This window comes from Pleurodeles waltl, chromosome 8 (genome assembly GCF_031143425.1).
Source record: "Pleurodeles waltl isolate 20211129_DDA chromosome 8, aPleWal1.hap1.20221129, whole genome shotgun sequence".
Classification (NCBI taxonomy): Eukaryota; Metazoa; Chordata; class Amphibia; order Caudata; family Salamandridae; genus Pleurodeles; species Pleurodeles waltl.
Genome location: NC_090447.1, coordinates 1,269,129,909 through 1,269,143,542, shown reverse-complemented (window position 1 = coordinate 1,269,143,542; position 13,634 = coordinate 1,269,129,909). Strand labels below are relative to the sequence as shown.

Genomic DNA, 13,634 nt, shown 5'->3' with positions numbered 1-13,634 from the left:
AGGCGTACATAGCGCTTATAGCAATCTGACTTCCACCTCCAAATTCCTTTGATCGTTTCAGTATTGAGCCCTACCCCCACTGCTGGTCTTGCTGCCCCTATCCTAAAGGAATGGGAACTAAATTTGCCATGCATGCCAATTGTCAGCAAGGATGTTCACAATACTTGGGAAAACTGATACCTAGTGAGTGGGACCCCAGATGCATAGACCAATAAAGAGGTAGAAGAAACCTGGGGACGAATCTGCAAGTATTTTTTAACTACACGTACTGGGCAACCACTGAAGTCACCAGTCCTCCCCAGTACTAACTGTTCGCCCCTCCCTGACTGGTGGGTCTTGGATCGTGGTATAGTAATTACCAAATCTCCCTCTTTCCAGAAAATATGAGTCACCAAAATTCCCCTGTGATTGTCCTGCTTAGACCTGGCCACAAGTTCTGAGACTCGAAAAGCTCTGTAAAAAGCAAGCGCGAAAGCTGCTGAGAATAGAGTTGCCTCAAAATCCGAGTCACAAATCCCAGTCAGGGCGCCCAAGATCTTTTCTAGCTTGTCCACGTCAATGGAGCGCCTCTAGTCCGGGTTCGACCCTTCCAACCTTTCCCATCCCTTGAGTGTCTGTCTAATGAGAAAAGATTGAGAATGATCAGCCCACCCACTAGTTTGGTAAAAAAAGGCTACAGCTGAGATGTGACGCCTGGCACTCGCAGCAGATTTACCCTGCTCTCACAAAAGCTCAAGAAAACCCAACCAACTACTCAAGGAACCAGGCTGCACCAAGGGGTCGGCAGATGTGTGATTTATGTAACTATGAAATGCATTCACATATGCCCTTCTTGTTTTTTTGTGAGTCTGGCTGCCACTAAGTCTGCCAAGGGTGAGTTCCAAGATTCCACAGCTGTCCCGGGAAATATGTGGGCTCCAACTCGGCCCCTGGGTGGAACTGCCGAGAATCCTGTAACTTGAAACAAGACAATGCATCAGCTGTGTTATTAAAAATACCTGGTACATGTTTCGCCTGAAAACGAATGTTATTCAGCAAACAGATCAACACCACCTCTTTCAACAGTCTTAACACCCTTCTGCATGTTGAAAATTAACTTTGGACCACCGCCATGTTGTCAGATCAAAAAAACACAGATTGATTGCGAAGTTGGTCTACCCATATGTGTAGTGCCACCACTATAGGAAATAAATCAAGGAAGGTGATGTTCTTAACCAACCCGGATATCTGCCAAGCCTGAGGCCAGGCCTGTGTGCACCACCTGGTACCCAAAATGGCCCCGAAACCACTACTTCCCACTGAGTCAGTAAACAAACCGATTTCCCGATTGGACCGCCGAGGGGCCGGCCACACCACTGCCCCATTGAAATCCTGGAGGAAAGCCAACCAAATCCTTAAGTCATGTCTTACTTCAGCAGACAACAGAGTCCTATGGTGCTTCTACTTTAAGCCAGACATAAACTGAGCAATAGAGCGTGAGAAATGGCGTCCCATTCGAATGATCCGCAGGGCGAAATTAAGTTGACACACCAATACCTGTAACTGACGCAGGGTGACTTTTTTTGGCCGCCAAGCAGGCTTCTAAGGATGCTCTGAAAGCCATGACTTTATCCTGGGGCAATCTGCATTCCCCTCTCACCGAATCTATTTTGATTCCCAGAAATACCAAGGATGTGGCTGGACCTGTCGTTTTTTCCTGAGCTAAAGGGATGCCAAATTCGTCCATCAGAGACTTGAATGCAGTCAAAGACTTAGGACACCTATCTGATCCGCTAGGACCTGGGAACAAGAAGTAATCTAGATAATGAATGACATTAGGTGACCCTGAAACTTGCCTAAAAACCCACTCCAAAAATGTGCTAAATTGCTCAAAATGTGTGCAGGAAACCGAACAACCCATGGGCATGCATTTGTCATAATAAAACTTTCCTCTGAATTGGAAGCCCAGAAGATGATAATCATCAGGGTGGACAGGCAAAAGTCTGAAGGCTGATTCTATAACTGCTTTTGCCATGAGAGACCCTTGACCCAGTTCCCTCAAAGCCAGGGCGCCATCAAGAGATACATACTTGACTGAGCAGAGCGCTGGATTGATTGTGTCATTCAGAGGCGCTCCGCGTGAAGCTGAAAGATTGTGTATCAACTGAAATTCCCCGGGGTCCTTTTTGGGAGCCAACCCCAGGGGGCAGCAAACAAAATCATTAAGTGGGGGGGCTGTCAAATGTCCCAGCAATCCTATTCAAACCCAATTCCTTCAATATCTTGCGTTCAGCTACCTCTTGTGCCATGTCTAAAGACTGCTGATTTTTACAAAAATTTGGGACTTGCACCCCTGCAGCTGGGATCCTGAAACCATAGCGGAAACCTTCATGCAACATTTTTTAAACGTTGCACCGAGAATACAAATTAAGCCAAGGGTTCATAGCCAAGAGAGACACAGGTGAAGGGGCCCTTGGGACCAAGAAAACATTATCCTCATTTCTGCCCACCCTTTTCTTTGGACTTCTTGAAACATTTGAACTCAGGATGCCATGCCGTACCACAAAAGGAGCAATTGTGCCTGAATTTGCAGGAACCCTGCGGCCTAGTAAATGCGCTCTTGTTGAAAGCCCAACACGCCCCTTTGCAATCCCAGTGGGCTGTGGGCCCCCGAAAAAGAGACTGGACATTGGCTTCCAGTTTCTTCAGCATCATACAGCGCATCCATGCATTAAAATCAGTCTGATCCCAGAACATAGCAGGGTTTGACGCTTTTTTCAACCTGAACACTGTCATAATCCTTCCTACTGGTTCCTCCAAACTCCTCATGCGCTCCCACTATTTTGTTCAAATAATATGCAGTTTGAGGACCTAGTTCAGAAAATTTCTCTAGCAAAATGGAATGATAAATGGTAAACCCTTTTATCCCATTTATAATGGTCTCATCCACCTTAGGTTTCTTCCATTTGTGGGAACAATCCTTAATGTCATTACTTTCCTCATCAGCCGGCTTCACTTCTTTTAGGTCAAAAATATCCACAAATGCGCCCTTTTGAATTTTTGCCCTTATTTCACTAGATATGTGAGGTCCCAGCTGATCCCTAGGAGAAAGCACCTGATCATGTGTCCCACCTGGTTGGGTAGCGCCCTAGCCTTGTTTCTCTGGTGGTGATGTACTTGTAGTGGTGCCCTCAACTGCCGGCGGGGCGATGGAGGATGTCGTAGGAGGGGTGGGCTTGTGCGATGTGGTGGCTGTGACCCTAGGGGGCTTGTGTGTTCCTGTGGCAGCCCCTTGCAGATTTGCACTAATACCCATTGCTAAACCCTTTAACGTGGCCAATGCTGACCCCTCACTTGCCAAATCCATCTGTGGAGCATTGCCCTATTCGCCAGCCAGGGGAGCACTTTTGCCAATCTGCTAACCAGGTCCCCTCCAGGTTCCCTCTCGCTGACAGAAGTGTCTCCCTCCAAGGTTGTGCCCGACACTGCTCCCATGATAGCAACCTCTGGTTGCGTGTCTGCCTGTCCCATGTTGGGGACCCGTGTCCCCTCAGCGAGTGTTCTCTTAGGACCTGACCCCTTCCACCCCCCCATCCCCCACCCCCGCCACCTTCTAAGCCTTAGGAACCAGGGGGAATGCTGATTTTTGGAGGGACCCCAGCCCGCCTTGGGCACCCACCCTGACCTGGTGCGGAGTCCACCTCTTCTACCAGAGTCTCGCCACCCAGCCGATTGCCATCAACCTTCTTTTGCACCAGTGACATTATAGCTGGTTGCATGAGAGCAAGCACACGGTCCATAGCATTTAGGCGCCCCATAACTGCCTCTACAGCAAATTTACGTTTTACCTGTTTTGGTGGCATGTCTAATAAATTGCCTTAGCCCGCACTGCTGCCACAACACACAAATCAGAACAATAATTATGTAAAAGGGGAAGAAATACCTCCAAATAGGCAAAGTCAAAAAGGTTTGCAAAGAGACACAATAACACAGTGGTTCAAATTACAACTATAAATACTTTAAGCAGGCAATATCAAAAAAGGGGAGTTTTGCCACATTACAACAAGCAGCTCTGGAATTATTGAAACAATACTGCCATCTCCTGGCCTAAAAATATACAAAGAAAATTGTGCAGTGTAAAAAAAAAAAAATTGCATATACGACTAAATTATTTTAATTGCTTCTTGTCCCTGCATCCCCTGAGGAAAGCACCCTCTCAACACCAAAAAAGACCAGCAGAGAACAAAAACCCCTGCCCACCCCAGAATACCACCACGACCCCCCACCACTCCTTACCGTGTCTGTGATGCCTCTCCTGGTCCCAGGGCCCCAACACCAACACAAATCAGAAAGAGCTGGTCGCAAAAGGTCAAGGCAGACCTTTAAATCACCTAGCTGGTGTCTCCCAGCCAGCTGCTGTTGCCCCAGGCCAGAGAGAGGTGAACACAAGTCCAAGGGCAGCAGAGGTCAAGGAAGCACAAGGGCGTCATCGCAGGAACAATCCAGGAAAAAGAAGAGGCAAAAAAAAAAAGAATTCCTTCAGTAACTAATTCCTCCAGTCCTCTGGAGGTGTGTACCGATCGTCAGGGGCAGCCACGGTCAAGAAAACAACCTGACCCTCGAGGGACTTGAGTCCCCCTTTCAAGCCAGTTCTGGCTGCCCCTGCCGGTCGCCTAGGAGACCCCACCACACCCCCTTCAGCCAATCGGCTCACCCCTCGGGGTGAGCGTGATTTTCTAATTTTGCACGGCGGGCACAGTTGGGCCGCTGCCCGAAACTGGTCCGATCCGTACCTGTCCTGGGGGCGCACTATGCCTTGCTGCGCGCCACCTGCCCATCTCTGACATATGCAACGACTGGCCATCTACTTGGAAGGGGAAGAAGGGAAAATGAAGGAAGTTAAAATATATAAGTATAGATAGATGCTATGGTAATTGATAGGCCATTTGAAATTGCATTTTCTGGACCACTTGCACTTGTCCTATGTGGTTCAGACTATTTTTATTGAAATTGTGGTTAAATATTGAACCACTTTGCCAACACTGTCTGAAAATTATCCTGGCACAAGCGATCTTGCATATCTCGTGAGGAAGATCGGGCTTAACTTTCACATCCTGAAGATGCTAAAGTACTTTTTCAGAGGTCCTGGCTTTTCAACACATCTATGGAGCCTTAAAATGCACAAATTGTCGCCATTTCGTCACAAATTGTCGCCATTTCGTCAAAACCGGGGTGAGAACTCTCCAGGTCCTTCGGCCATGTGATGGTGCTCGCTCTCCAATTCATTTCATATAGTACACTGGCCACTACCCACACATACACTCCAAGGGGTGGTGCTAGGAATGGCAATAACTGCCATTTTCAAAGAAAAAAATACATATTTTGTTTTAAGCAGTTATTTACACACCAATGCACTTGAAGGCATTTTCACTTTGCTTCACTCTTTCTGCGAGCCTTGCAATATAGCTCAGTATGGGTGTTCCACAGTTGCAAAACACAATGAAATCATCCACATTAAGGCTTTCATTAAAAAACGGGCTACCAAAACATACTAAACCTTGTTTTAATTACATTGTTTCATTTAATTTGCCCTATATGCTAACATACAACTATTCTAGAACTGGTGTTTTAGTGTTATAGTTATAGACAAACGCCCTCTGAGAACAGGATTGGAATCTGCTCTCTCTGCTCACCATTGCAAGCATTCCATACCATTTACTCAAAAGGCCATCTGGATACTGTTTAAGCCCCCATTGTATTCAAGTGAATATGAATGTTACTTATGAATAACAGTGCCTAAATATTTCAATACTTTACAGTACTGATCAAAATGAGTTTTAGATTGCTCTTTTAAGGAGGGCACATGGGTCGAAAATGCAAACATCCTAAGAATATGGTATTTAACGACTATATCTGTTGAGAATGTTTAGCAAATAAGGTCGTGCAATGAATAATTATTTCGGAACGATCGTTGAATAAATACACTTTTACGGACTATACTGAACCCATCACTAGCAATAACCAGACCCCATCTTATAGTTATAACTTACTGCATACCTTTGCTCAACTCGATGCATGCATCAGCAGCGATTTGAAGGTTGGGTAAACTTCACAAGTTTTACCTGCTGGAAGCAGCATAAGAGAGACAACTCTCTCCATATTCATGCAAAGAAAGTCTTCAGCCATTCCTCGAACAGTGGTTCACCGCAGCACTTGATCGTGCGCAGAACCGAGAAAAGGCTCTTCGCAAACATGATTCAGGCCTTAGTGTTGCTAGCTGCCTACTGTTATTGCCCTTGCCAGACAAATCCTGCCTCTTCATCTTCCTTCCACTGTTTTCCCCACACCCTTCTGCTCTTTGCTTTAAAGCGCATACACGAAACATTGCCACAGTGTGCGGGTATTAGCAGCATTTGTGGCGTTGAATTACTGTAACTTGGATACGTATTTTAAACATACAAGGATGAGTTAAACAATAATGAGCAGATCAACACTAGAAGTAGTCCCCTAAGTGCTGGCATTTTCTATGGCAATGCGTGATTTGTGAGACCAAATAACAGTGCTGATTTTGCGCTGGTGTTTGCAGGTGACGCCCACCAGCGCTAATTTTTCCTCATCAGTCTTTGACCCAGAGCAAGGGAGAAAATCACATAAGGGGGAAACAAGGAAGAAGAGAAATAACGAAAAATGGTTCTGATTGAAGTAGGCATGGATGAAAAGGAACCTGGTCGAGTAAGATAGGGGGACAAGGGAGTGTCTGGTGGTGGATGAAAGAGGCATGAGATGTAATCAAGACCAAGGGGCTTTGGTATTTGGCACCCTGACATTCGAGCTGGTCACAAGCCGCCGAGCAAAACATTGGGCACCAGCACTTATTCTTTTACAAAGTAGGCACTTTTTAGCCATTTTTTTTGTTTAAAAAAAAAAAAAAAATTGATATGGGGCCGCAGAATCACCAACACTAAAATTTTGCCAAAGCCAAAAGGCTGGCGGCCAGTGCCAAAACCTATTGACTTTGCCAGTGCGTTTTTTTCTTACAGTACACCGCAAAGCTATTGACTTTGTTACTGCCTAAGGAAGAAGCCACCCGTTGATGCGTTCGTACACGTGTAATCACTCAGTTGCCCATGTGAAGTGTAATAACCGTTTTGAGAAGCAGATTGTGCTCTGGCCAGAAATTGTCATGACTCCCAGACTTTTTGACAAGGTGAATGTTCATGGTTAAGAGCAACATGCATTGTTACCTGGTACTCTTAGCAAATCTTCCAACAACTTAAAAATCTTTTTTTTTTTTTTTGGTTGTTTTTTTAAATCATTTCCGATTACAAAGCAAAAAGACAAGGTAAATGTAAATAAGCAATGATGGCACCATACCGAGCAGTGGCACTGATTTCAGCGGTTCTCGTTCCCAAGACCGTATCATTCTTGGACAGTTTCCGAACCTTTCAGCAGTGAGGCTTTTAAAGAAAGCCCTTTTTATCAGAAACGACCCACTTTGCCTTTAATACGCTCATTTCTTACCATACCTTCAGTTAAGGAATGTCCTGATGTGAAGATGAGATATAATGCTAAGCTTGCAGTGCTTTCATTAGTTCTTTTATAGAAAACACATTTTTATGTTTTATCATGCAACAGATTTATCGAACAGATTTAATATTTTTGTTCATTTTATAGAATTTATAACATTTATCCATAGAGCACAAATTATGTACACAGTCATACCTTTTTTTAGCTGTACCTCTGTCATGCAGAGATAAGTGTTTGGTGCTCCCAAGAGATTCCCGCTTATGGAAACTTACACCAGTAAGTGAGTTGTGACTAAACAACGTGAAGGGAAAAGTGCAGCAGGTTGAAACGCTTCAGGAGAATACAGCAAAGGGGATTGGACAGGTCATACTGAAAAGGAGCACATGGCCCACAGCCATTTGACCACGGGAGGGCCCAGACTCCACCATGTCTGCACCCTTGTAGAGGGACATTAAACGTGGGGTGCATAATAATCTTGAAAGAAAATCTGTCACGCAAAGTTTATAATAGTAGACTGCTGTATCGAATCCATTCCATACACTTGCCCTCCTTTTCTCATCTATGTGACTATTTATACTGGGAAATATAATTTTGGATGAAGAAACTCTTGCACTTTATCCTGTGTCACTGAACTATTAAAGGCATGAGGAGTAGAAATTATCTCCCATATTCTTTGTAATTGTGGTCCGGCCTTTTGACCCTCGTTGCGGGAAAACCAACCTCATCATCTGTAGCTTCAAGCATTTCAGAGCACACATCAGACTACACTTGTCCATTCATTCTTTGTGGTGTCTTTACAAGTTTAGATTTTCAGAACGGTTTGCCCAGAATATTGGCGAAATAGTTTAAATGTTATTTGGGATTCATATATCGGCTGTGTTGATTCGAATGTTGCTTCGACTGTACTTGCTAAGTTTTGCTCATCTGTTTTTCTTACATACTTAGTGTCTGTTTGTTTTTCCTCTCTTGAGGGGTTCCTACCGAAGTTGACAGCTACCACAGCCTATTTCCGCTGGAGCCGTTGCCACCGCCAAATAGGATACAGAAATCCAGTAACTTTGGATATGTTACATCATGCTATAAAGCAGTGAACAGTAAAGATGATTTGACATATTGCCTTCGCAGGATACATGGTGAGAGAAACATTTTATTTTTAAATCGCAATGCCATGCTAGAATGTGTAGGCTGGTTTCTGCAGACTGATGAATGAAAATAAAGCACTTATATTTTGCATTGTCATCATTAAAGGGAAACCGGGGTGATTTCTGATCTTATATGTACAGAGACCTCACTCAATGTTTTTAGGTCTTGCAGAAGTTTAAAATGTCTTTGCCGTGGGTGCTATTTCTGTTATCTCTTGTCGTGCGTGCCATACTGAATCTGAGGAATCACTATTCCTGTGCCTACCTTGATCCCAACTAAGTCTATATAGTGATACTATGAGTTGGGAACTGCACAAAACACACTGGTCTCTACTGTTGAATACCATCCAAATAGGTTAAATTAATATCTTCTAAGCTTCGCTGCCACTGTGCTTTCTTTCGCCATAGTCGAAGTATGATGGGGGCTTTAAAGTCAATCAGCCACCAGTACTGTTCACACTGTGCCAGGGCTTGCTTAGAAAGAGCATGTTAGCTGTGCCTCCACCCAACAGGAGATGTATATCACAACTAAAATGTATTGAGGCAGATTACAGACAGGCCTCTCAATGAAATTGACTTGCATGCGATTAAAAAGACAACCTGACCGTCACTGCTGTGCTCCTTCTCACATTAAACTGTTGGCAAGTTATGCGTCCGAGCCAAAGGATCTCAGCTATCACCCTAAAATGTGGGTTAAACCAGTTCTGCTTAAACAAGCGCACCTTTGTGTCTCTCTCTAGATATGTGGGTGCATGGAAATGTCTTATAGGGGACAGCAAATTGCCTGGGAGGGCAGGCCTTCATCTCCAGGCACCCAAATATCATCCTCATTCTTAGGATACCCTGCTGTGACCCATCACTGCTGCTCACACTCTGGTGCCACTTCCTCCAATCTCTTAACCTCTTTCCATGTATCAGCACCGGTCAACAACATGCTCCTGGCGTTATTATTTTCACATTCATTTGAGCACTCTCCATTGAAGGCACATAACCGATGGGCACAATATTGGACAATTTTGTCAGCATACCGATTTCTGGCACTGACAGAATCAATTCCTCTCCTGTGTGGTGGACACTTGTCTGCTGCTGTTTCGAGAGGCATTTTGAAGGCCTCGAGTAGTCTCATAACTTACTTCCTTTTCATGATTGGGGATCCAGAAGATGTAATAAACCCTCTTTGTGACCACAGCTGCCCAAAGTCGTGGACCACATCAGAGCCTTACTATCAGTTTAAACAGCAACTCTCAATTGGTCAGAAACACAGCAGGCCATAGTAAACGGACCAGTTCAGCCACCTGGGCAGAGGTTACATTACGCAACCAGGTGGCTCCCACTCAGTGCTTAATTTGTAAATAAAGAGGTGCCGGTGCTGAAAGTCCTTCTCTTAAACACGAGACTGCTGTAATGTAGATTTTCCTAGTTTATGACGGAAAGTCTTCATTTTATTAAAGACACAGAGGCGAGTATTCTGCGTTTCTCTTCTCGCTTTAATAACACAGCAGTCAAGAAGAAACTACAAATCTCATGAGGCTAACACAGACAGCCAATGGGATTAAAAACGTAGTACAGAACATGTTAACCATTAGAAATACCCCCATATCATTATGATGTCACTTGACTGCAAGCAGCCCTCTTTTCTTGCGAATAAAGTCAATTGTTGAAGAATAGCGGAAATAGAGAACAAAGAATAAACAAAGCCATAAGGAAAGCAAAAACGTCAGAAGAAAAGTCCAAAATCCTACAGAGGAAGGAGTGTTCCATTAAATCAGGAGAATACGATCCTGAACTTGCAATGAATGGAGACTTCCAAAGATGTGAGGAAATCCTACTAGGGCGCTGGTTGAGTGTCCGGAACTGGCGCTGGAAGAAAGGGAGGGAGAAAAAACAATGTTTATACCAAAGGTGGGATAATACTCGCCTCCGTGTCTTTAATAAAACTAAGACTTTCCGTCATAGACTAGGAAAATCTACATTTTATGACAAGACCGGAGGCTCCTATTATGCGAGTTTAAAGCATATTAATTACGTTCAGTGAAACATCATCAACAGGTTTACAATAAAAGACTCTAAAGGTATTGTCATTAGACCAGTCTGCAGATTTTAGAATATCCTCTAAACAGGAGCCCGCCCAGAAGGCTTTGGAGGCCATAGCCCCTCTGGCAGAATGAGCTCCAAATCTGGAAATATCGATACCCGCTAAAGACATAATCCATTTAACCCAACGAGCTAAGGTGGCAGACGAAACCGGGTGATAGGGTTTCCTAAAAGAAATAAGAATTTGGGAGGAGGATGTTCTTAAATCTGCAGTTTTTTGTTCATAAACTTTAAGACATTGGCCCACACATAATTTCAGATGTTGTGGGAAATAAGGATAAAAAATTGACGATAAACTGGTCTTGGTACGTCGTACAACCGAAAACTGCACCCCCGAAGGGGTGAACTGTCGGTTGGAGACGTCCAGTGCCTTTACATCCGATAAACGTTTAATGGAAACTAGACATAATAACATTGTTAACTTAGCAGATAACATTTTTAGAGATAAAAAAGGATTGTCCGGCAATGAAATCAGAAATTTTAGAACAACATTAACGTCCCACAATTGATTATATTTGGGAAAAGGAGGTTTAGAAAATTTTACTTCCTTTAGTAATCTGCATACCAGCGGATGTTCGCCTATCGGTTTCCCATTAACATGGATATGATTAGAAGAAATAGCCGACCTATAAAGGTTGATAGTACGGAAAGCTTTACCTGTACTGGCTTCTGCGGCCAAGAAATTAACTACAAAAATTACATCTGCTGAAAAGGGATCACAATGCCTTCCCAAACACCAGCCGTCCCATAAAGACTAGGCTGCCTTGTAGGCTTTCTTGGTACCAGGGGCCCAGGAACTTGAGATGTATTGGGAAGCTTCTGATGAAATGACAGGGAAAGATTGGGAATTCCTGAGATCTTCCAGGCGGATAGAGTGAGGATGTTGTCCACCATTAGGGGGTGAGGACGCTGAAGAGGGTCCAACAGTAAGTCTGGGAAGGACAGAATTAACAATGGAAAATCCACTGAGAGTTCCAGTAGGGTAGGGAACCATACTTGGGATTGCCAAAATGGGACAATGAGAATAAGAGAGGCATGCTGACGTCTGGCGTGAGCTAGGACCCTGTTGATCATGATAAAGGGAGGAAAGGAGTAATTGAGGGAATGAGACCAATCTTGTAAGAAAGTATCTGATGCCAAGGCTAAGGGATCTGGACGCCAGCTGTAAAATTGGTGAAGCTGTGTGTTCAGTCGAGATGCGAACAGGTCTATGGAGAACGGACCCCATAAAGAATGAATCTTGTGAAAAACTGAAGGGTGAATTCTCCAAACGCTGGAGCCTCGGAGATGACGAGAATGCCAATCTGCGACTGAATTGAGAGCTCCTGGAAGGTACTCTGCATGAACCGAAAGATGGTTTGAAAGGCAAAATTCCCCAAAACTCCTGGCCAAATCCGCTAGAGGTTTGGATTTTGTGCCTCCAAGATGATTTATGTATCTGACTGCAGAGATATTGTCCATCCTGAGAAGTTTTGTGCAATGCACTTTGTGTTTTGCCAGGCTTCTGATTGCAAAGGAGCCGGCAAGCCTCTCTAAACAATTGATATGCAATTTGGACTCCTCAGAAGACCATGTACCCCCAGTCGAGATGGGACCACACCGGGCCCCCCAGCCTAGACGACTTTCATCGGACTCTAACACAAGATCTGGGGCTGATGGAAATATACTTTTCCCGTTCCAAGCGTCCAAATGGCCTGTCCAACATTGAAGCTCTGTGCGGGACTCCACGTCTAAGGGGATGAGGTCGGAATACGATAGACCCTTCCTCAAGTGTTGAATCTTCAGTCTTTGAAGGGAGCGGTAATGAAGGGGACCTGGAAAGATTGCCTGGATAGAAGAGGACAGCAGGCCTACTATTCGCGCTAATGTCCTGAGAGAGATAAGAGAGCTGCAAAGGATTTGTAGAATTTCTGACTTTATGGATCTTATTTTTGTCGTAGGTAGAAGTAGGGTAGCTGAGATGGAATTGATTTGAAATCCCAAGAATTCTATGATTTGGGATGGAATTAGGAGAGATTTTTCTCTGTTTATTATGAAACCTAGATCCTCTAGAAGAGAGCAGGCTGTTTGTAAGTGGAGTAGGAGAGTTTGAGGAGACTGACTTAAAATTAGGATATCGTCTAAGTAAATTAAGAGCCTTATGCCCTGGGACCTTAGAAAAGCCACCACGGGCTTCAAGAGCTTGGTGAAGCACCAAGGGGCAGACGATAGACCGAAGGGCAGAGAGGTAAAGTGATAAGTTTGGTCAAGCCAGTGGAACTGAAGGAATTTCCTGGAGTCTGGATGTACAGGAACCACTAAATAGGCGTACTGCAGATCCAGTCTGACCATCCAGTCGTTTTGAAGAAGTATATCTCTGAGGTGAAGAATTGTTTCCATTTTGAAATGTCTGTATACCACAAACCGGTTGAAATGTTTTAGGTTGATGACTGGACGCATCTTTTTGTTCTTCTTTTGAACTAGAAAAAGTGGGCTGGTAAAACCCAAAGGGTGGGGTTGAGTGATTGAAATCGCTTGTTTTTGCAAGAGAGAATTTACTTTGAGATATATTAGATGGGTCATTTCTGTGGAAAATTGGGGAAGAGGAGTGAAGAATGTTTGCACCGGAGTAGAATAAAGGTCTATTGTGTAACCTTGTACAGTATTTAGGACCCACACATCCGCAGTAATTGTTAACCAATTTGAAAGAAAGTGGAAGATGCGACCCCCTGTTGGAAAGAAACCAACTTGAGGGCTTACCTTTTGGGTTGGAGGCCTTAGTGTGTCTGAAGGACCTGGAACGATAACCTCTGCCGCGCTGGGGGTAGAATTGCGGTCTGAAGTCTTGTTGATAGGAACCGTAGTACCCTCTGGAGCCTTGGATGGCGGAACCTCGGACGGTAAAGCAGCCCC

At 44.3% G+C, this 13,634-nt stretch overlaps 1 protein-coding gene across 2 annotated transcripts in view; it reads left to right on the top strand.

The window, feature by feature from the left end:
* Window positions 1-13,634, top strand: part of PAN3 (poly(A) specific ribonuclease subunit PAN3) — a 620,383-nt gene that overhangs the window by 297,066 nt on the left and 309,683 nt on the right. For both annotated transcript variants that reach the window (XM_069202205.1, XM_069202206.1), the window contains exon 11: window positions 8,478-8,639. In XM_069202205.1, the coding sequence (XP_069058306.1) occupies window positions 8,478-8,639 (162 nt within the window). The remainder of the gene's footprint in view (window positions 1-8,477; window positions 8,640-13,634) is intronic.